This window comes from Opisthocomus hoazin, chromosome 3 (genome assembly GCF_030867145.1).
Source record: "Opisthocomus hoazin isolate bOpiHoa1 chromosome 3, bOpiHoa1.hap1, whole genome shotgun sequence".
NCBI lineage: Eukaryota > Metazoa > Chordata > Aves > Opisthocomiformes > Opisthocomidae > Opisthocomus > Opisthocomus hoazin.
The window spans coordinates 59064027-59086674 of record NC_134416.1 but is presented as its reverse complement, the minus strand read 5'-3'; the positions used below and the strand labels follow the sequence as shown (position 1 = coordinate 59086674).

General features: G+C 38.1%; 1 protein-coding gene across 11 annotated transcripts in view; it reads right to left on the bottom strand.

Annotated features, from left to right (window-relative positions):
- The window catches only part of PTPRM (protein tyrosine phosphatase receptor type M), a 499856-nt gene that overhangs the window by 266029 nt on the left and 211179 nt on the right, over positions 1-22648 (bottom strand). For all 11 annotated transcript variants that reach the window (XM_075416445.1, XM_075416446.1, XM_075416448.1 and 8 more), the window contains exon 7: positions 16739-17032. In XM_075416445.1, the coding sequence (XP_075272560.1) occupies positions 16739-17032 (294 nt within the window). The remainder of the gene's footprint in view (positions 1-16738; positions 17033-22648) is intronic.

The following is a 22648-nucleotide window of genomic DNA, read 5'->3' as shown; positions in this document are numbered from 1 at the left end:
AAAACATTGTGAGCACATAAAAAGTAAGTGATCTCAGTACATGTACTGCAATTTCTAGGGTATTTTGGCTAGCAGTAGTAGGTACCTGCAACACATTTTCACCATGCAGCTGTACTGTGTACAAAAACTCTATACTCAAAACATACACTCATGGGTTTTTTTTAGAAGTATTGGCATAGTGTAATCTGATTTAGCTATAGCAATGTATTACATACAGTTTTAGCAATATAATTTAGTCTTTTTGACTAAATTTGACCAAAAAGACCATCCAAACAACCTCTCCTCTCCATTAAGAACTGTAAAAAAAATATAAAGCAAACATATCCAATCTTTACGACAAAACGACAGAACTGTTTTTTCTTTCTTCTAGAACATGAAACTCTGCCAGTAACGCTACTGTTGTCAGTTTATTCTTAAGCAGCACATTTCCCTGGCATCTCTCACAGTATTTCAAATCAGTTCCATAAAATCCATACCAACTAACTTCAGAATTGGGACTTTTTTTCTGGTATGGAAATTTCCTTGTTTATATTAGATGTTTGGACAACTTCTACCTCCACTGACATAATAAGTAGTATCATCCTGGAAACAGCGGTTGAGAGTGAGCAGAGTGTTATACTTTAACCCTGACAATGGCCTATCTAAAAATGAATGGACAGAGTCTGGAAGATTAAGGAGACATTTGCCTTCTCTATTCAGAGTACGAACCCATTCTGCTCAGATTCAGAAAATCAAAGTACCATCTCAGATTATAACACAGAACTTAATCAACAATGGCCTAAAAGTGAGGCTTTTAAAAAGGTGTTCCTGACCTTAATTTAGGAAAATAATTGATTTTAGTCCTTCAGCAATGATATCAGGACTGACACTTTACACATTTTATGGGAGCAGCAAATCTTACCTTCATCCTAGAATATTTTATCTTTATCCCCAAAGAGACTTGGGGGTATTTACAAAGATGCAGGAGGTTAGTCTCCCCAGAAGCATTTTACCATCAATGGAAACATGACAGAATTTAAAAGATTAATTTAAAATATAAATAAAAAAAGGATTCATTTAAAAGATGAGTAAGAAAACTTTCTTTGGATCCTTCTCTGAATCAGCCTCTTGTAAAGCCTGTCTTTCCCTGTTGATTACAGAAGTTGATGAAGGTACACACTGAGCAGCACAAGCACAGTTCCTGATAGCATATGTAAAATCCGGAGGTAATTATCGATTAGCAACCCATACTTCTGTTGAAGCTTAGAAAATAAGTTAATGGGAGTAACATTTATTGTTTCCATAGGCACTAAGCTGTCTAAGGAACCACAGAATTTCCTCAAATTACTCGAAGTAATTCTAGGGCAAAGTCAGCAGAAAGTTTATTATGAAAATATTGACAAAAGCTTTCCAAGTTTGATCACAGAAGGCAAAATTAGTCTAGTCTTACCGGCTTATATTTACTTTCCCCAAAATAAAATTACTTGAAATAACAGCATGATGGCAATACAATTATTCAGCATAATCAGATTACTTATTAGTACCTTAAAAACAAACATTTCTTTGCTTCTCTGATTACTTCTGAGAAATACCCTAGACTTGCCTTGGAATTTCTTTTTCAGCAATAGATCATTATTAGTTAAAAATAAAAAAAATCATATTTGAATTATTGTTTTCTCAACTGTGCTTTTCAGGATTACGCCTACATAACCTATTTTGTAATACGGCTTACACATGAATGCTACCCAAAACTGGTGTCAAACATGATGAATAAAAATGGGAAAGTTAATGAGCAGGAGGAAAGAGGTTTTCTCCATGGATATAAGCAAAAGAAAATGCTAGAAATCAGCAGAAAATGCAGGCCCAGGTTGGACCAGATAAATGAGCTGCAGCCAAAGCAAAAGTTTAACTTTTGCCAAAGCAAAGGTCCGAAGGGTCTCCTGATCCTCATCTAGAAAGCTTCTATCTGAAACAAGCTCACTCCCTCCTGTCTTCCTTCCCCAATAGGAGTCCCTTGAGTCTCCTCAATAGGAGACTGATTTTACATTCACTTCTGCTCACCCACTCACCTGAAAAAAGCTGTTCTGCTTTTTGTCCTTTTTGTTTCTCCGCATGAAAAGTTACAATAGGCTGTAAAGAGTGTCAGCTTTGGCAAGTCTTAAGCTTTGAGCAGGCAAAGGCTTACTGACCCATGACAGCTTCTGCATCTATCCGCAGGCTGTCTCATTCTAGAGCAATCTTGAGTTGCGGCACATTTTGGCTTCCGTTTCTCACTGGAAAAAGTGATTCCGGTCATAATTTCAACATCTAATACCACTGCAACACTGTTGGAGCCTTTTTCCCTTTCCCAAACAGCAAAAATCGTAATTTCTGCAATCCACGGAAATTTAAAAACTGAAAATAGGTGGAAATTATTTTTCTTCTACCACATGTGCCTTGTGCTTTTCCTATAGCATCACAAAATTTTGATTTGCATTCATGGTCAATTTTATCCTATCCATGACAAATGACATCGCTTTAAAATTCTTTAAAAAGTGTCTGAGTAGCACATATTCTTTAACATTTCATACTGAATAAAATCAAAGATATTCACTACTAATTTAAATGATGTTCAATGCATTTTATTTCAGCCAGGCATTGGCCACTTCTGTTAAAGTAAAGCAACTAATTATCTTCTGATTTCACCTGGTAACTTTAAATTTGGTCTTACACACGACAAATAGCACAAGCAAGTAAATGCCTACAGATACCAATGCTCATAGTTGTCATATACTTTTTTTTATCAGTCTCTTACCAACTGTTTGTGTAACTTTGCCACATATTAACAATTTAGACTGAAACAAATACTCTTCCTCTTTCATCCTGCTGGCAAATCTTAGCAAACATAGTTCAGCTTTTTCTGAGTTTTAAATTAGCTCATTCAATGTTACTTGTCTTTCCACCACCACTTAATAGTTCCACGATCCCTTTAGGGCCAGAAATAATCTTGGGCAAAAATGTAAGAAGAAAAAAGAAATTGGTTACCTGTGCTCTTAAATATAAACCTAGATTTATGAGTTGTAAATCTGAGAAATAAATAAGTCACCTTTCATGTACGATCTAAGAATTTAATAAAGATTTGCTCCAATCAGTTGCTCAGTTGTACTAAATGTGCCCGTTTTTGATGAAGATACTAAGCTATCCCCTATGAAGAAATAATTACATGTTGATGCAGATTTGTCCTGTACTCATGCTCACAGAACTCTCTGATGGCTACCTTTTTCTTTTTCATGCATCTTTAAGACACTGTAAAGGCAGAATACTGTGTTGTCCTGCCATTTCAGCATTTCAATTTGTCAAATCAACTGATATTAGACTACATTTGTTACAGAAGATGTCTAGGGCCGTGCCCCTTAAAAGTTCTCAATAACAGAAGACAGCTCAAACCTTTTCATTTTAAGGACAAAATTCTAGTCCGATCCACTGGAGAACTGTGTATCTATAAAGCACCAAACGCAGAATAAAAACTTAAGATGTTATTTAATTGCAAATTATATAGTTATAACAATCACTGCATAAATCAGTTTGCAGAGATTAAAGCCTGTTGTCAGAACAAAAAGAGAGACACAGACTGGCCTCAGCAACTTGCAGTAACACCCAGGAAGCAGCTACTGCAGAGCATGAAAATGAAGGCAGAACAGTACTTGTCTGACGGATTTTAAGATAGCAACACTGTCTGCTTTCATAAGCAATGGTTGTAGTACACACAGAAGTAAATGACCTCTTTGAATTTTAGTAGACTGTCTCTGAAAACTATCATTATGAAAATAACTTATTTTCAACTCAGTTGTTTTAGGAACTCAGTACAGTATTGTACATTAACTGCTTAGCAGAGATTGTGTCACTGTAACGCAGAATAAAATAAATGAGATTTGGAAGATTCATGCCAAACTATTCTGTGATGTTAACAGAGCAGAAATAGATTCATTGATTTAACAGATTCATAGGTAAGACAAAAGGCATTTTTACTTGGTGAAGAGTCCAACTTCTCTGTGTATGTATGAATCATATTGTGAGATTAATGGCACAAACACTTTGTTTAAATAATGAATTGATATAATAGTAAAAGGAATCAGTGTACAGTGAGTAGCATTCTGTCTAATCAACAGTGATAACAAAAGACACAAAAACCATGTATGTAAATACAGAGCTCAAATGAGCTATGTATGGAAGAAGCATCATCCATCTGCTAGTTAAATGAGAGTGATTCTGAGGTTTGCAGTTGTCTTTGGAAATCTGGTGCCAAAACTTTAAAAAATATTAATCTTTGCTGGAGCTCCCTTCAAAAAATAACGCAGAAATGAACAGGATAGAGTCACAATGTTTTTATTCATTTTCTTTGAGACTCTAGTATCAGAAAGCAAAGGGTCCATCTCAGACAATAATTGTACAGTTTGAAAATCAGAGTATGTTATCACTTCTTGTATTAGAAACAACTCTGTTCAAGATTAAACAGAACCTTGATAAGATGGCCTTAGAAGGACCCTACTCATTCATGAACAGTCTTAGATATAGATGGAAAGTTAAAGTTAATAAAGAGAAAAACAGACTGAGAAGCCCTATCTGCATAATATTACTCTGAATTAATGCAAGACTTGATTCAACCACCAGAATTTTTCCTCTCCTTTTACAGTAAGTGAAAAAAATAATGAAAGAACTTTTAGTTTCCTTTTAAAACAACTAACAATGCAATCCTATTTGTCAGTGAAAGGTTTTTTGACAAAAGAAATGCTTTCATTGATTATCCTGAATTATAAATTATAGCTCTCTAATTCTTCCTCTTATAAATGAATACTTTTCACAATCTAGCCTTACATGTCAGACAAAAAAGATGAAACTTTTATAATGGAAATTTAATTATAGTACAATTTTTGCCAGTTGTCATTCCAAAGTCATCTATAATTATGCTCAGGTCATTAAAAGTTATTTTTTTTTCATTTACTTGGCCAAACATGCCAGTTACACATCAGGTCATCCTCTCAAATTCAACGCCGTACAACAGTAATTAAGTAAATTACTGAATTTTTTTTTGGTGGTGTTTTTTTTAAGCTAATTGCAAACAAAACATCTGCAGAAACAGTCATAACAAAGAGCAACTGACAGATAGTTTGATTTTTGTTTCCAAAGAACTTAAATTTTTAGAAATGAAAAGGCACTTCTGCATTTCTAAAGTAAACATTTAATGCCTTTTTGCTTTACATGCATTTTCCCATATGTATAATACTAAAAGATAACAGTCCACCATAAACATCACTTTCTACTGCAAAATTTCTGGACCAAAACACCTTCAGAGAGCTTTTTGAAAGTTCTGAATCATGAATTAATGGATAAAACTGAACTCTCCCAAAAGAAAACCTTATTTTTTCCTTACCAGGAACTGGATCAAGCTTAACACAACGAATAAGTGTGAACTAAATGCACAGATAGTTTTTAATACATTTAAAATAATAAAAAAGGTTCTCAAAGGATGGTAAATAATGAAAGACAGCTAAATGCAGACATCAGAAGTATAAATCTGAAAATAAAATTGTTGAAATCATTTTAGATTGTTGGTTTTATTTCTCATTCTAAAAAAGATCATCCTATGGATGAAAGGACATGACTACTGAAATGCAAGAGCCCTAAATCACTGACTTCAATGGCACTCTTATTTTAATCTCAATTTTCTTCTTTTAATACACTACTTCATGACAATACTATGCATGGTGTTTCCAAATTTTATTTCTTGTCTGCTTTCAGGTATTTAATTAAGTATTTGTTCGCTCAATGTCTTCACAGTTAAATGTTTTATTTTCTTTGGGCCAGAATCCACCTAGCCATGTAGGTACAGCATAGCATAAAAGAATATAGAGCAGCTTTCCCCCTTCCAACATTTGCTGCCTGTTGTCTGGAAGAATCTCAGTTCCGCAGGGATACCCCTCCGTGCCTAACCAACACACTCAGTAGTAATTAGACGAATTACCAAACAAAGTTGTTCTTTTAAATCTATAGAAACAGAGGTCTAGTGCTCTTTGAACTGTCTCAGCTTTCTATTACTGTAGTTATAAACAGCTGAATTCATCACCAATCAGATCAGAGGAGGATAGTGAGAAATAAAAACAGATCTTAAAACACCTTCCCCCCACCCCTCCCCGCTTCCTGGACTCAACTTCACTCCTGCTTCTCCACCTCCTCTTCCCTGAGCGGTGCAGGGGGACAGGGAATGGGGGTTATGGTCAGTTCATCACACGCTGTCTCTGCTGCTCCTTCCTCCTCAGAGGGAGGACTCCTCATACTCTTCCCTGGCTCCAGCGTGAGGTCCCTCTCATGGGAGACAGTTCTCCACAAACTTCTCCAACGTGAGTCCCTCCCATGGGCTGCAGCTTTTCACAAACTGCCCCAGCGTGGGTCCTTCCCACGGGGTGCAGTCCTTCAGGAACAGGCTGCTCCAGCGTGGGTCCACCATGGGGTCACGAGCCCTGCCAGCAAACCTGCTCTGGCATGGGCTCCTCTCTCCACCAGTCTGCAGGTCCTGCCAGGAGCCCGCTCCAGTGCAGGCTTCCCCACGGGATCACAGCCTCCTTCAGACATCCACCTGCTCTGGTGTGGGGTCCCTTCCACTGGCTGCAGGTGGAGATCTGCTCCACCATGGACCTCCATGGACTGCAGCGGGACAACCTGCCTCACCATGGTCTGCATCATGAGCTGCAAGGGAAGACTCTCTGCTCTGGCATCTCGAGCACCTCCTCCCCCTCCTTCTTCACTGACCTTGGTGTCTGCAGAGTTGTTTCTCTCACTTCAGCTCACTCCTCTCTCCAACTGCCATCTCACCCCAGGTTTTTTCCTTCTCCTTCTTAAATACATTATCACAGAGGCGCTACCACCATCGCTGATTGGGTTGGTCTTGTCCAGTTGTGGGTCCGTCTTAGAGCTGGCTGGCACTGGCTTTACTGGACACAGGGGAAGTCTCTTGCAGCTTCTCAAAGAAGCCACCCCTGTAGCCCCTCTGCTACCAAAACCTTGCCAAGCAAAGCCTTAACAGAGGTAGAATTATTCAACCATTCATTCTGCAAACCTTTTACTTTTTTGTAAGCAATTTTTTTAAAAGGAAAACTAAAAGGTTCAAAACTTAAGTATCCCTGTGTTTCTGCATAATTCCTGGATGTTTTACACTTCACAGATGCTCCAATAGAATTGTACAGTTACGTGTTTTTACAACTGGCCAAAGCTGCTGGGCAAGACAGCACATGGTCTAACAGTCTCAAACAGAAGAGTGACCCTTAAAATAATAAAACAGAGGAGCATGCCTGTCCATCCATTTCCATCTCTCGACACCCTTTAAAACCATTGGCAAATTTAATCCAAATAATTCTTTTAAATTTGAACAAATTTGATAGAGTCCTGCCAGAATTTAATTACAGAAGATGAGAGCTAGCCAAACTAGTACCCTCATTCAGGAGGCTCAGGGCAGACAAGCAGAAGTCTAACATCAAATACTCCACAGCACATTCCTGGTTAATTGACTGCTGCCTCTCATCTTGCAGGTGTGTCGTAAGGGAAAATGGGGCTACCATCTTAAGGTGGCGATATTTAGTAGACAAATATGTCAGAAATTAGGCTTCTGTTGTCTATAGGACATCTTAATTTCCTGGCTCCTACAACAGCTGGCTCGGTTCACCCAACCACTTTTATTAATTACAAAACCTGTTCTTTAGAGCCTAGGATCCCCTTTGGTCACAAGGATGATACATTCTTACATGTACACGAAGGAAAAAGAGAACTGGATTGATGGGGTTATATATGTGTGTGCGTATGTATATGCACACATACACACTTTCAGACATGCATAATTAGCTATTTTTTTGGACATAAATTGAAGAAGTAAATACACTTTGGCCACTTCAAAATGTATAAAAGATTTTGCTTTGGTTTTTCCATCGACTAAGTCAGAGGAAAAGCTATCCTTTCCTGTCTCATTTGCTAATCTTTTTGCCAAAGGATCAACATTATTAATAACGAAGCAAAGTTTGCTGTAACTGGAAGGCAGTGCGGCAGAACTGGATGTGAAAACTGGAATAACTGATGTGAAAATTGCCCCCAGAAGATGGGAGAAAGTGATCAGCAGAAAGTTGTTATGGATAAATTCAAGGTACCTGTGGAGCTTCACAGGGAAGGCACCTGTACCCAAAGAATTCCCTTTTGTGTATTGATAATTGCTTTTAAAAATAGAGTACAATGCAGTTATTTAAATCTGCAGTAATAATACTTCTGAAAAGAAAGATCCAAAGCATCCATGGAACAGTTCATGTTCAGTTTGTTCAGAACAGAATAGTACTAAGGAATGCCCTATCAATATTTTTCACAAGTATACCTAATTTACCACTTCTATTAAAGGCGCCTATATACCAGTCTTTTGCTTATAACAAGTACACTCCCAACTCACTGGGGTCTTTTCACTCCACATCGAGAAATTCTTCCTGAATCAAAGTTGAGTAAAATCATTTTTTCAGTGTGTGTTTTTTGCACTTACCCTTATAATTAATACAAGACTGCAACAAATCTGCAGATGGAGATACGTCATAGGAGAAATCATATTATCTACTTTTTCTCAAGGGTCATTATGTTTTCTTCACAATCCTTCTACTTGACAGATGTGAAATTAATAATTTTGCCCCTCAGCTTTGCTAGAAGATGGTGAAGGTTCATTTGTCTCGAAGAGCAGGTTAATTTCATCCTCTGCAAATATTTTGAAATGGCAATCTAATAAAGTGAAGAACTAAGTTGCCATTTATATGACTGCTTTTCACGTGACCAAAGATAGTCCTACCTGGCAGTTCTTTTTTACAAACCCTCAGTTTCCACCCCTATATTAATCCAGCTATAATTGTCAGGATAGAATCCTAAATGCTTCTCCTCATCGTATTGAGGAGTTCCTCAAAACACATTGATCTGACAGTCAGGTTTCACACTCCTTGTCCTCATCATCACAAGAATGTGCCTATGTTCCTTATACACTCCAGCACACGTGTCAGAGAGAGGGCCAATAGACCTAGATCTTTGCAGTTTTTCAGTCCTTTTCCTGTCCTCCCCTTCGGGTGACAGGGAAGGAAAACGTTCTGTTTCTCCAGTTAGACCTCTGGATGCTGTAACTAAACCAAAAATACTTATCTAGGGGCTGATGAGGACACAAAAGTCCAGGGATTAGTAATTTTTACATAACACCAGCTCACTTGGTTGCTGATGTGAGGAAAAGTGTTTGTGTGCACAGGCTGCAGGTTCACTGAACAGAGAACCAATCTGTGATTTCCCCTGCAAAGGAAAGACACACTTGGGATGAAAGGGCAGATATCCTGATAATTTTTACTTTCTACACGAAAATGTTATTTTCTCCTATCATTGGCAACCACAAATCTGAAGAAGCATCCAGAATGACATGGTGGAACTCAAACTGTTGTCCATGATAAGGAGTCTTTCCGTCATGCTGTATCTCATTGTTCATGCAGCCTCGGGGAAGGACAGGAATACGGTGCAGAGATCATGATACATCCCTGCTTGTGAAAGCAGAGTCCAGAATTTCATAGACATCATAGTAACAGCTCCTCTTCCCAGAGTGTGACAGAAACTCAGAATGGTTGAGGTAGGAAGGGCCTGGTCCATCCAGTCCAACCACCCTCTACCTCATCCTTGCTCAACCGGGACAACTAGAGCAGGCTGCTCAGTATCAAGTCCAGACATTTTGAATATTTCCACTGCTCTCCCTTCACCTACCAAACCGTTTCATTGCAGAAGGCTATCAGGTTCTTCAAGCTCCTTTGTGAAACCATGCTGACTTCAGATCATGTCTTTGTCCTTTTTGCGCCTGGAAATGGTTTCCAAGATTGGTTGTTCCATCACCTTCCCAGGGGTTACGGTGAGGCTGATCCGCCTGTAGTTCCCTGCGTCCTCCTTCCTTTTTGAAGATAGGAGTGCCATTTTTTGCAGCTCCATTCACTACTATTTATTGCATTTTTTTTTGCTTTCATGGACTTAAAGGACTCCCACAGGCAAATTTTAGACTATGAAACAAAGAGGAGAACTGGATTGAAAGAGATTATTTATGGGAGGAATTTGGATTATTTTTTCTTGACCCAAGATCTCCAATAACACAAGGGAAGGCTGTTCTGTAAGACTGCATCAGAGAAATGAGCTCAGTAAGGAACAACCTGGATTCTTGTTTTCAGGCAAGCAGCTGCCAAGGAAGAACTTTCATTTAGCAGCCACAGATGGATATCATTTGAGTTTTCAGTAGGGTCCTTTCCAAGAAAACGTTTTTTTTTTGTTTCCTAATCAGAAGCAAGTGACAACTGACATAGAGACATGGATGTACATCCCAGTAGGTAATATCTTCTTGGAATTCTATTAAAATCTATCAGCTTACCTTCTGCACATCCAAAAGCTGTGATTCACCCGCTCCACTGCAGAAAATCCAATACTAGCTTTTGCCTATATAAGAAAGGGGACCTTATATGGGAATGATTTGTATATCAGAAAGGCATTAGGAGAAAGGACAATACAGTAGGTATTCTTCATTTCAAATTTCTATTAAAACTGTAACTTATTTTCCTAATAAAACATGAAATGTACATGAAACGTACATTCACTGTGGAATTCCTGTTCCGATAAATCAATGCAACTTCCTACTAAAGTTTATTACAGCTTCAGGTTTGGAATGGTGACTTTAGAAACACCATTGAACTTTTCCACAGAAACTAAAATGGTGCAGTATCTGCAACCCTCCTCCTCAGGTTCAGGTGTCTGTGTTCTGAGGTCTAGCTCTGTTACAACACAGCTGCACAACCTTGGTTCAAACTTCTGAGAAAATTGCCAAGTTCTGAGAAAGAGCTGTAGAAAAGAACCTGGAGTACAGCTTCAATTTGACATTTTCTTATGATCACAAACCTAAGTGACTTTCGAGACTCTGTGATATGCCTGAAAAAAACTGAACCTGTTCACAGGCAGTCCCCCAAAGTATAGCAACAAGAAGGAAGAACTTAATTCCCACTGGCAAAAAGATCCTTCCTCTTTTCTTGAGACAAAAGGTCAAAAGATCCAAAGAAGCCTGCAAGGACAGAAAAAGGCAGCCGCCATTTCAACCTAGAGAAGTTCTTAGGAAGGAATTAATCTTTTCGAATGGTTATATAGAATGGTGAAAGGCATGGAAATAAGCAGTAAGTACCACTGAGATTCAAGACAGGCTAGGGCATGAACACTGACAAAAGGGAGGGACTAATGACAGAATTAACGACAAAAGAAATGGAAGGGTGGAAAATGGGGAAGACCAACTACAGAGATGATTGAGTATTCAGAAGTTCATATACTAGGGGCTGCAGACTGTCCATCCTGTAGGACCTGACAAGTACTCCATGTCATGCAGCAGGAGAAAAGTGGTGGCATGGAGTACTAGCTGGCGTACCTGAGCACGCTGAGTTTGCAAGCAGGGTTCAAGACAGTTGCTGGCCCGAAACACCTGCATAAAGATACTTCTGTCTGTTATAACCCAATGCAGTCAGAAGAGTGTATGACAGCAAAGCATTGTATAATTTGTAGGGACGATCTGAAATGGGTAAATGGGCAAGATTCAGAGTTTTATACCTTGGGTTTGGATCAGGCTACAATTTTCAACAGGGTGAACCTATGTTGCCTATGTGAATACTGTATTTCCATACAGTTTTACAAATGGCTATAGACCTTATATGCTTGTAAGTTATGCACCCCTTTCAGCAGTGAAAAGGAGAAAACAGGGAACTTAGTTAACATTCTCAAGTGAAAATAGTGTTTGTTCTCTGGTCCACACTTGACCATTTTAAGGATCTGGTAACAGCAGATAAGGTCTTAACTGATCGGAGGGAAGAGGATGCTCATTCCATCAGGAGCATTTTGGCACTTGTAGATATTTTCATAATACCAGTGAATGCCAGTGGGCAGCACAGAACTAGCAAAGTAATTTTGACACCTTGAAAGATTACCTAGCTGAAGCCAAAGCAGTGAGCAAAACGAATAGAATAAAAGAGAATAATCTTTAAGCGTGGGGATTTAAAGACTTCCTCTACTCTGTTCTTCCAGACTGCAACAAGCCTACCAGGAGTAACAGACAGTTTACAACTAACCTGCAATGATTCAAGAGTTCAATTGTACTGGGAGGAACAGCTTTCCCCCTGACAATCTCAGCTGATGGGGTAGAAGAGACAGCAAAAAGAACTATGTTAATTGAAACATACCTGTTACTTCCTTGTATGAGGAACGTGTGAATTCTCTGCCTGGAAAACTATCGATTAAATTGACAGTGATTGCTTTTGCAACTACTCCAAGGCAATAATTGTGTCTTAGCACAGAGAAGTAGAGTTCTGACTGTTAAAAAAACCCCACAACTTGGAGATAGTCCATCAGAAGTTTCTTTCATGGTAGTCTTTTTATTTATTTTCTATTTCCTTAAATTCCAATAGACTTTTCTGGTTCAGGAAAAGATGCTAATTTTCTAGGATTATTCCAAATATTGCAGTGAAAAAAGAAACATGATGGGAAAAGGGCAACAATTTTCCCTAGAAGGCCTTAAAAATCCCCTCCCTTAGCGGGAGAGGAGGATTTTATTTTAGTTTTTCTTCCAAAGGTAGCTGGCTTTAAGTTATATCTGTTCCCCAGCAGATTCAAGGAACAACATTGTTTAGAAATAAAGTTTCATAATAGAGAGGCCATAGCAAAAAAAAATTTGCGGGAGGTCATTTAGCAGTTCTGGATTTTTCAGGACACCATTTTAACTGGGGTCTCATCATCAGAGTGCAGGGACACATACTGGATCAAGATTTGTATTGTGCAATGCATGTCAAAGACAAAACATGCTCCAAAGAACTGAAATAAATAATTCTACCCACGGAAATATTGATATGGATAAGAGGAACCTACAAAACATAGTCTATCTTTCTAATCCTTCAACATTCCTACTTAGGTTTTACTAAGTTCTGTTGGCTTTGGGTCAGATTTAGAGAAGATTTGATTTGGGACTTCTTCAGGCACCAGAGGATTCCCAAACTAATTCAGTAAGGGACAACAGGGTTTTTTTTGTAACTATTGATTCTCAGATCCTCAAACTTGTTACAACCCGTATGGCAGAGCCACTGTTGGTTCTGTGCTTACATACAAGGTGATTTCTCTGGTTCAAATATTTGTGCAGCTATTTAGCTGCTAGCGATGCCTGGGAAGCTGAGGTCTCTGTAGCAGTGGTTGGCATTGCGAGCCTCAATCCGAGCTAACAGTCTTATTTCTCAGATAATGGTGTCTGAAGTGTGAATCATTCTGATATCCTGCCCCAAAATAACTCTAATTATGGGTGACTACTCTGGAATTCTTATTTTAAAACTACATCAGAGTGAAAATGTACATCAGAACAATTTGAGATATACTGTGTAACAGAAATGTTTTGTCCTGTATCTTCTGATAAATTTTCTTCTGATCTCCCCCCACTCCCCTTTTATTTTAAATGGTAGCAGTCTTCTAGGTTTGTAACACCTTATAAGACAACTGCAGGAAGAGGAAGCTTTGAGCACAGCAACTGGTGATTGAAATTCCAGGCAACCTGGGGAGGCCTTGGTTTCAGACCTTGAAACTAGAAAAACCCTTTTTTCTAAGTCTGACTCAAATGTGATTAACAGTGGCCCAAATCCATTAAATTCCTCTTTCTCGAACCCGAACTCCACGTTCTAGGTTAAATCCAATCCAGACCTGAATGTAAGTCCTAGGCATTCTTGAACACTGCACTGAAAGAGAACTTATATTTATACTACATTTCATCACAAGGAAGCAAAGCACTTCAGAAAGTATGTAACTGCTCCACTGAGGGTGATGCAACCAAGTCTGGAGAGATTTTTGTTTCTTTGCATTCTAATTATAGATGCTTTTATTTATGAAAGTTACAGATAAGACTTGTCTGTTACAAGCCTGTGAAATCTCATTTTGCTAAAATGAAAACATATTTCAAATGCTTTGGAGAACTATTAAGATTATTGAATGTCTAGCATACTGCTTCAAGTCTCCAAGTGGTTCACTAGAACCCTAGGGAACAGGCAAGCAGCATACAATTATCACAGTAATTAAAAAGGTGCAATGACTCTTCTCTTAAAGACTCTTGTTTTATTAATTCTATGGTATGCTTTGGAGACTGGCATTATTTTACTCCTACCCAGCTTAATTATGCCGTCATTAGTTTATCAGGATCTCTTTTTAAGCCCTTGGGCCAGTTATTAGCATGTCACTTGCTAACAGTTAACCAATAACCACTATACCTTCAAAGCAGGATCTTCTGCTATAAAAAAGCCAATTTGTAGAGACAGATTTAATATCATCATTCAATTTAAATTTTTTAGTCAGCCATCAGTTTCTGCTTTTAATTTAAGAGGGTTACTGTTTAGCTTAATGAAAACACAAATAATGCTGATGTATTACAAGATGTTGCCAGGTAATAAAATATTTCCAGTACACAGTGGTTTATGAGACTGAAATGCCTATTTTAATACTCAAGAGTATGCACCACTGAAAAGACCAGAAAGCATATGATGTTCTTAAATATAACTAAAATTCTGGATTTCTCTCTCTACTGGGTCTGTCTGGGTTGGAGTTAATTTCCTTCATAGTAGCCTGTATGGTGCTGTGCTTTGGATTTGTGACTAAACCAAGGCTGATAAAACCCCGGTGTTTTGAATGTTGCTTAGCAGTGCTCGCACAGCCTCAAGGCTTTCTCTTTTTCCCACTCCACCCCCGGAGCGAGTAGACTGGAGGTGGACGAGAAGCTGGGAGGGGACACAGCAGGGACAGCTGACTCCACTTGACCAAAGCAATAGTCCATACCATATGATGTCATGGTCAGCAATCAAAGCTCAAGGAAAGGAGGAAGGGGGGATGTTGATTGTTAAGGCGTTTGTCTTCTCAAGTAACCACTATGCGTGCCGAGGCTCTGCTTCCCAGGATGTGGCTAACATCTGCCTGCCGATGGGAAACAGTGAATAAATTTCTCGTTTGGCTTTGCTTGTGAGCACAGCTTCTGGTTCACCTTTTAAACTGTCTTCGTCTCGATCTGTAAGTCTTTTTACCTCCCTTCTATTTTCTCCCTCTCCCACAGCAGAGGTGACTGAGTAAGAAGCTGTGTGGGTACTTGGCTGCTGGCTGGCGTCAACCCACCACGCTCTCTAATCCTTTGGTACAGACAGGCTCACTTACTCAGCACCCAGTTTACATCAGCTAATCATATAAGCAGGTGGTCAAACTATGAGAAAACCTGTTTTAATTTTAAACTAACTGAAGTACTTGTGTATTGAATATATACGCACCTTGTCTAGACAGACAATTTTACATTATTATAAAAGGCATAGTGACCCAGAAACCCTCCTGAAGGGAACTCCAACTTCTATGCCTCACTTTTGACTAAGCTGAAGTTATCCTAGTCTAGTAAAGAAAATCTTATAAATACTAAATAAATAACCATTATTATAACTTAATTGTACTGTTTTTTGGTATTTTTCATTAAATACTTCTTTCTGATAATGAGAGGAAGAAAAAACCCCAAAAGAATATCAAAGACATTTTACTTGTATAAACTTGCATCTTTAAAACTTAACACAGATACTGACAGTAACTTTATTTCATTCTGTGTTTGACATCACACCAATCAGTTCAACTGAACTGTCATTTAGCCACTGACAGGTGGCCAAGTAACTTTATAAAAAGTGACTACTTTCATAAATACATCATCTTTTCTGTTGAAGTATGTAACTTTTCCTGATAAACAGACAAATAACACCAAGCCATCCTTTAAAAGATTAGGATCAATAAGCTAATACCATTTGCTTAGTTCCATTTCTTCTACGTAAACTTCCGCCTGTCTTCCACCAACTTACTACAGCAGCAGACAGAAGTTTCAAAATATTAGGGAAAAATACTAATGACAAAAAGAAATTCCAGGTCACAGTACAGTCTATTATTTTCTGAGCAGCTGAATCCCAAATTAATATCGCTGCCACTCTTCCTGAAAATTACTGTACAATTGCTTTTGTATAATAGGTCTATTTTGCATCTTTTTACAGTCAGAGGTCAGCACTATTAATTATAACATCCAAAACAGGAGCCAAGACTGCTACACAGCATCACAAATCACTATCTCATTTAATGAAAAGACAAGCTATTAGTCACTCAAGAAAGCAGTTCTTTGCTAAACCTCATCTGGTAATTGAGACTTCACAGTGCATACTTTCACTGTTACACAGGACCTCTTTCCACTTTATTTACAAGTTTGATATACCTGACATTGAAAAAAGGAAAAAAGAAACTTTATCCAAAACAAAGTTCTTATCAAGCTTAGGATGCTAGCCAAAAAAAAAGAAACAAAAAATGAACAAACCTGACACCCAAGCATACACTGGCAAGAAAGGGGTGTAATGAAATGGAGAGAGCTCAGTGCGTGCCTGACAGTAAAAACAGTTGGTTTATACAGCACTCTACATCGACCACTTTAAGGCATGCACAGATATGATTTCATCTACAATCTACAGTGGCACTGAAGGTTTGTTTCAAGGTCACTGTAGCTGGCAAATGCTAATAGCTTATACTTAAACCTGCTGGTTTAAGGTAGAGAGTATACAGTGCTAGTGAAATAACTTCTGTTTTCAACCCTAGAAAGATACTTACAACTGTCCAATAACTTTTGAGTACCACTTACCAGCACATTTTGTTCTTGTTTTGAGAGCTGGGCCGGGAGATCCAGTTCCTCCTTCACCTGGTCTTGTAAGTAATACACTGATTTCATATTCTGTGTCAGGATCCAGATGCCCAATCTTATAGCTTGTGGAGTCCACAGGTTGTATGTCATACCAGCTTCCACTCGAAGTTCGATACTCAACCTCCCTTTGAATAATGGGTCCATCCCCATTGATAGAATTGGCATTCAACTGTATCCACAGGTATGTCGCGCCGACTGAAGACAGCTGAGGTGGAGCAATGGGAACTGGTGGCTCTGAAGCACAGTAAGTTACAAAAAGTAGCAATGATTATACTGGTATTTTTTCTGCTTCTAAAACATTCAGATAAACAATGGGTTCTGTACTATATTAGAGCTGAAGATTGCATAAAAATACGAAGAAATCATCACTACAGATTAACTTATTTCCAACAAACTGCAATACACAAACTTTTGCTTATGCACTTGGAGATTTTAACCTGAAACTTTTGTTTTCTACCATGTAACTTCAAACTGGGTGCAACTGCAATTCTATTCACTAGACATTACATGGCAACCTTTAACTTGCAGTTTAAAAAGAAAGATGATCTCAGGTTTTTTATATCGAAGTACAGTTCCTACTGGATGTAAAGATGCAAAAGTCACATTTTTAAGCTAAAATTGATACTGTAGTCTATTTTTAGACATCGCCAGAACAGCGATTTCTACATGAAAGCAAAGTAAACTTTTTATTCATTATTTCTCACAGACTGTACTACTCAGCCTTCAGACTTTCAGACTTCTGTGTGAGCAGGATAAATACAGTATTTTCGCAAGTCCTATATCCTGGTTAAACACAAACAGCTTCTAAATGAGAGCTGGGGGAATTCTTTAGTCTTTACTATGACTCTGATTCTGTTTCATGTAATAGCTTATTTTCACTAACTACCGTACTCTGCCATGTGCATAATCACCTGATACTCTGCATTCTAAAGATTTTAAAAGTGAGCAAAATTTTAAAACCACTTTTATTTCTTAAGGGATGGACCCCTTATTTTAAATAAGACTGCAGAAACAATTTGCAGACATCATCTGTCTTAAAGGTAAATAACAAATTCATTTTTTTCCTATTGATTCACCAGGAAATTACTCTGCTGTTTCACACATCACATCTGCATAAAATTCACCTTCCCATTGGCTAAATATATTCATGTAGAATGCAACCAGGCTGCTGTACTCAGGCACTGTTTGATCCAATATTTTTAATATATCTATCAGCAAACACTGCCACCTTCTTAAGGCTACACAGAATACGTAATAAATGGAGAACATCTGTCTTCCCTAAACTGTAGATTCAGATTTATGCTCTTCTGCTCACTATTTCTCAACTTGTTGAGATATAGGTAGTCAAACAGAAAAGAAGTTGAATTTACATATTTCATCATTTCTCAAGAACTTCAAAGTCAGAGTTAAAGCAAAGAACATGAAAGAACGAAGCACAAGGGAGAAACTAACGCAATAAGCAAGTATTAGTATTTCCTAAGAAATAGCAGAATTGCTATTTTAACAAACATGCAATTATACTACATTATGCTACCTTTTTTCATTTACAAAGAGAACTCACAGAGCACTAAGTACATTGAAGATTAGCTATGCCTCAGATAATGTTTCCAATTACCATTGTACACTTGTATGTAAGCTTCAATCTGTGCAGTCTGTTAGTAATTGCTGAAATATGACATCACAAAACAGCAAACATAGGCATTGACGTTATATAGTTTCATCTTAACAAAACTAATTGATTACTGTCATGAAGAACACGATACAGTGGGCAATAATCCAGAATGCCTCCAAAGATGTCTATTAATTATTACTGATTGCAACAGACATAAAAGTAGCTTAATATATTGTGGTATATTCATGTACATAAAGAAAAGAAAATTGTTTACATTTTCAAATCACTAGGGAAATCACTGTTATATGTCAGCAGCAATATATAGCACACCGATGTCATCTTTTGTTTAGACACATACTGCAGTTTCATTGAAATTATTGTTCCTGAAGTATATAAACTATGGCTTCATACAGCAATAGCATGTCTGGCAACAGTTCTGACTTGACTCAAAATGATTTAGCATCAATTTAAATCATTAGGCTGTTTTGTGAACCAAGACATGAAATGGAACTTTTATAGAGCATCCTAAGGCATTTACTTAGCCATGCTGAAAGAACAGTTAATTACTTTCAAGTTTCAAATGCTCCTAAAGGCTGTTGAAGTGCCATTCAAAATGCGAACTCAGGAGTTAGGTCACTAAGGTTAGTGGTTACACCAGTCCATTCCAAGTATTACAAGTACTTGAAATAGACAGCATTTTATTGTCTTTTTATCCCTCGGGGCATATTTTTCATTCCTTTGTGACCAAAGTGCAAAAGGTTAACACAAGCTGCATGATTTCAGCAAAGCCTGCATATACTGCAGTTTAATACTAGTAATGTAGTTTAATACTAAAAGTAGTCTTCTTACCAGAGATCGAGGTTACATAAACGAATCTTTCATTACAAATATGATGCTCATTCTTAAGTGACCGGTTAAAAACATGAGACTCAGAGTTAAGCAGACACTTTAATACAAATGGCATACTACCAGATCTAATGAGGTGATTTCATGACTAAGGTATGAAAGTTGTTCTTCTGACTTACTCCTTTATTCCTCCTTTAGGCAGAATGATTTTAGTTTTTTAAGATACTGAGGAGTCTGAATCACAAATCAGGTAGGTACCAGACTGCAGCACCACCTTTTACTAAAAGCAGTTTTACTGGTGGCCACTGGGGTAGTCTTAAATAAATACCATGCAAATTATCTTCCGATTAATCCTTTATTAAAATGGTACAATAGACCAGCGATTTTACAGCTGTGTACATTCGAGTAAGGAATTTCAACTGATTGCAGAAACAGGTTTGTAGCAGTGGCTATTTAGTACAATGGTTTAGCTTTAAGAGGAGTTCTTCCTTGTCAATCTGTTTTCAAACAGCTGTAAACAAAGGTACTCATTACTGTGAAACCCTCTAAAGACAAGCTTTTAAAATTGAGTAGTAACTTAAAAAAAGAAGGTATGTTTATCCATAATTTCAAATTTAATGCTTCTTAGACTTTGGACAGACAGCTGACCTCTTCTTGAATTCTGCGACAAACGGTGATGGGCATAATCCCTGATGGAAAGAAGATAGTGGCCACCTTACAAAGTCAGACGTCTGCAGATGACAGAAAGCTTTAGGCAGATGCTTTAATGTCATCCTATGTAAATAGTTCATTTACAGTAAATATGAGAAAGAGACAAAGCCTTTATGATAAGGAGCAGCCATTCTCTTACACAGAACATAAAAACAAATTTAGCCATACATGCACATAAACTATTTACTCTCATGTGCATATATTAATTGGAAACATACTTGAAACAGCAACTCCATTATTTACACTGCTTTGCGCTTTAAATTATACAGAATTTCCAAACATTTTCTACAAGATCCTAACATCTTTATGTTTTGCAGTTCCTTTAAAATTTTAATAGGGAGAGGAAAGGCATCACACAGAGATGCCAGTGGAGATAATGTAAATCTCTGAGATTTAAGTGAGTTATAGAACACAAAAAAATAGACATTTCTTCTCTGTGGCTCAGGACAGCTAACCTGAAAAATGGAAAAACCTACCTCAACAGTAACAGTAACATTTTTCGCTTTTTCTTTTGAGGTGAGAGAGTGAGAGAATGAAGTCATGTTACATTTGCGGGGAAACAAATATTTATCCTGCAAGCTATTTTTTTTAATTAAGCAATAACTGTTTGAAAGACAATGTCACGATATTCCCACGTGATATTGTTCTGCACATCATGAGTAGGTGAAGTGATAAAAATAAGGTACCAAGTACCTCTGATGCTCTGTCCCCATTAATAATGTCTTAATTATTATAAAACTAATCAAATAATTATAGTTTTATAGTCTTGAAATCAACTAAACAGCTTTAAGGGGTTTTTTTTCTGTTTTCCTCTCCATTTTAGTTTTTTTTTATACATATATATATATGATTGTGCTCCTCTTTCGAGCATGCAAATGACTCTACCCCTTTGGAAACAATGCAGAGCAGTGCCATTTTGCAGCATTTAGTTGTAGATGAAGGGCAATAAATACCACCACTGATAACAAAAGACATGGCAACAATTTTGAAATACGACAGTTCTTCATGCAATATTTTTTTCAATTCCTGCTGAAGCATGTAATTATTTAGCTAAACAACACCTCTAAACAGTACGATGTGTAACATGTGAGCTAATTTTACACTCTTGCTTTACTGCGACTGCTCAGGATAAAAACTTAACCTGACTCAGTAACCTAAGTTCTTAAAATTATTTGTAAATTCATCATTTAAGAAAATCTCGTTGTATTTTATAGATCTTTTGAAACTCTACAGAAAAACAAGTGTCCTTGTACTATATATTGACAAGCCTATGCAGGTACATTCTATTAGCTGGACATTAGCAGACATCCTGCTATACCCTGTAGTAGTTGTAGTAGTATTACTATCACCACCCACCCCTAACTAGGCACAAACTGTTCCCTTCCCCAGACACGATTCCTCCCAAACCCAGTTACTCTGACGTGACAACTCCCGACTCGCCAACGCTCTTTCAAGACGGCGACGCCTCAGCCTGCACTGCTCTCGCTCTGTCCTCATCTGCTTACCCGAGTGGTCTAAACCCATCTACCCTTCCCATTCTCAGCTTTGCTCAGTTTTCGTTTTCTCCCCACACTATGGACACCATCCCCACATTCCAAACACCACCAAATTCCCACCCCAGGTTTGGGGTTTTTTACCCCAGGCTGTATCTATAAGGTCTGTGCCGGCTCCTCTCCCTGCCTTCCAGTCTGCTGCTTCTAACCAAGCCTCTCCCTAGCATCTGCCTTTCCTCTCCCCTTCTGTACTACATAGTTCCCTTTTCCAGACCGTTCCTTTTTCCACTGGCCTCAGTCCCCATCCTCATCCCCTACATACATATATATATATACACACCCACACATATTTTTGCATATGCATGTATGTACATACGTTTACCTTTGACCCTTTGTCATCTTTCTCCCTAGTTTTTACTGCTGACATAGTCTCAATTTTTACTTACCTCCCCTCTCATTTCAAAACACCTCCCAGTTTGCCATACCTTTCAGTCCCACCACTAACAACCTCATCCGTGTACGCAGCTATTTGCTCTTGCACGCTTAGCTATCCACATCATGCACCTCACCATTCTGCCCTCAGTACAAGGGCTCAGCAAGGTGGAGGGCTGTATACCAAAAACACAGGTGCCTGGATCCAGCCCGTCCCAGACGAGCTCAGATCAGTAGCTGCATTAAAATTCTATTCATTGTATCTAGAATCTGGGGGGAATTTGAGCGTTTAACTCAGAGAAGTCTCCACTGTACATATTAGAACATGAGTCTTGGTGGGTTTTGTTTAGTAGCTTGTAAATTGACTATACGTCAAAGGAGATTTTCAAAGGAACAGAAAAATGGTATTCTTCACATAACTATTAACCTCCTGAAAAAAAGTCCCCGCTTCAAAGCCCAAAGTCTTCAGCACTTTCCTATGACAAGTTTGCTAAGATGGCTGAACTACCTCAACTGTTCTGGCTGGTGGTTTTCTCAAAACCTTTAGGCTGAGGTACACACCCACACCGGAAAATATCAGCCTGAAATCAGTTTGTCAAAATATGAGTATCCCAGAGCAGGACTTCATGATAGGAACTGTCAAGCAACCATAAAAGGAAGTCCTAATATCAGCACTGTTTGTACAAAAAGGGCACAGACAGACTGATGGATCCAGCAACGAAAGGTTAGTTGGCAGAGATGAAACAAACGTTAAGT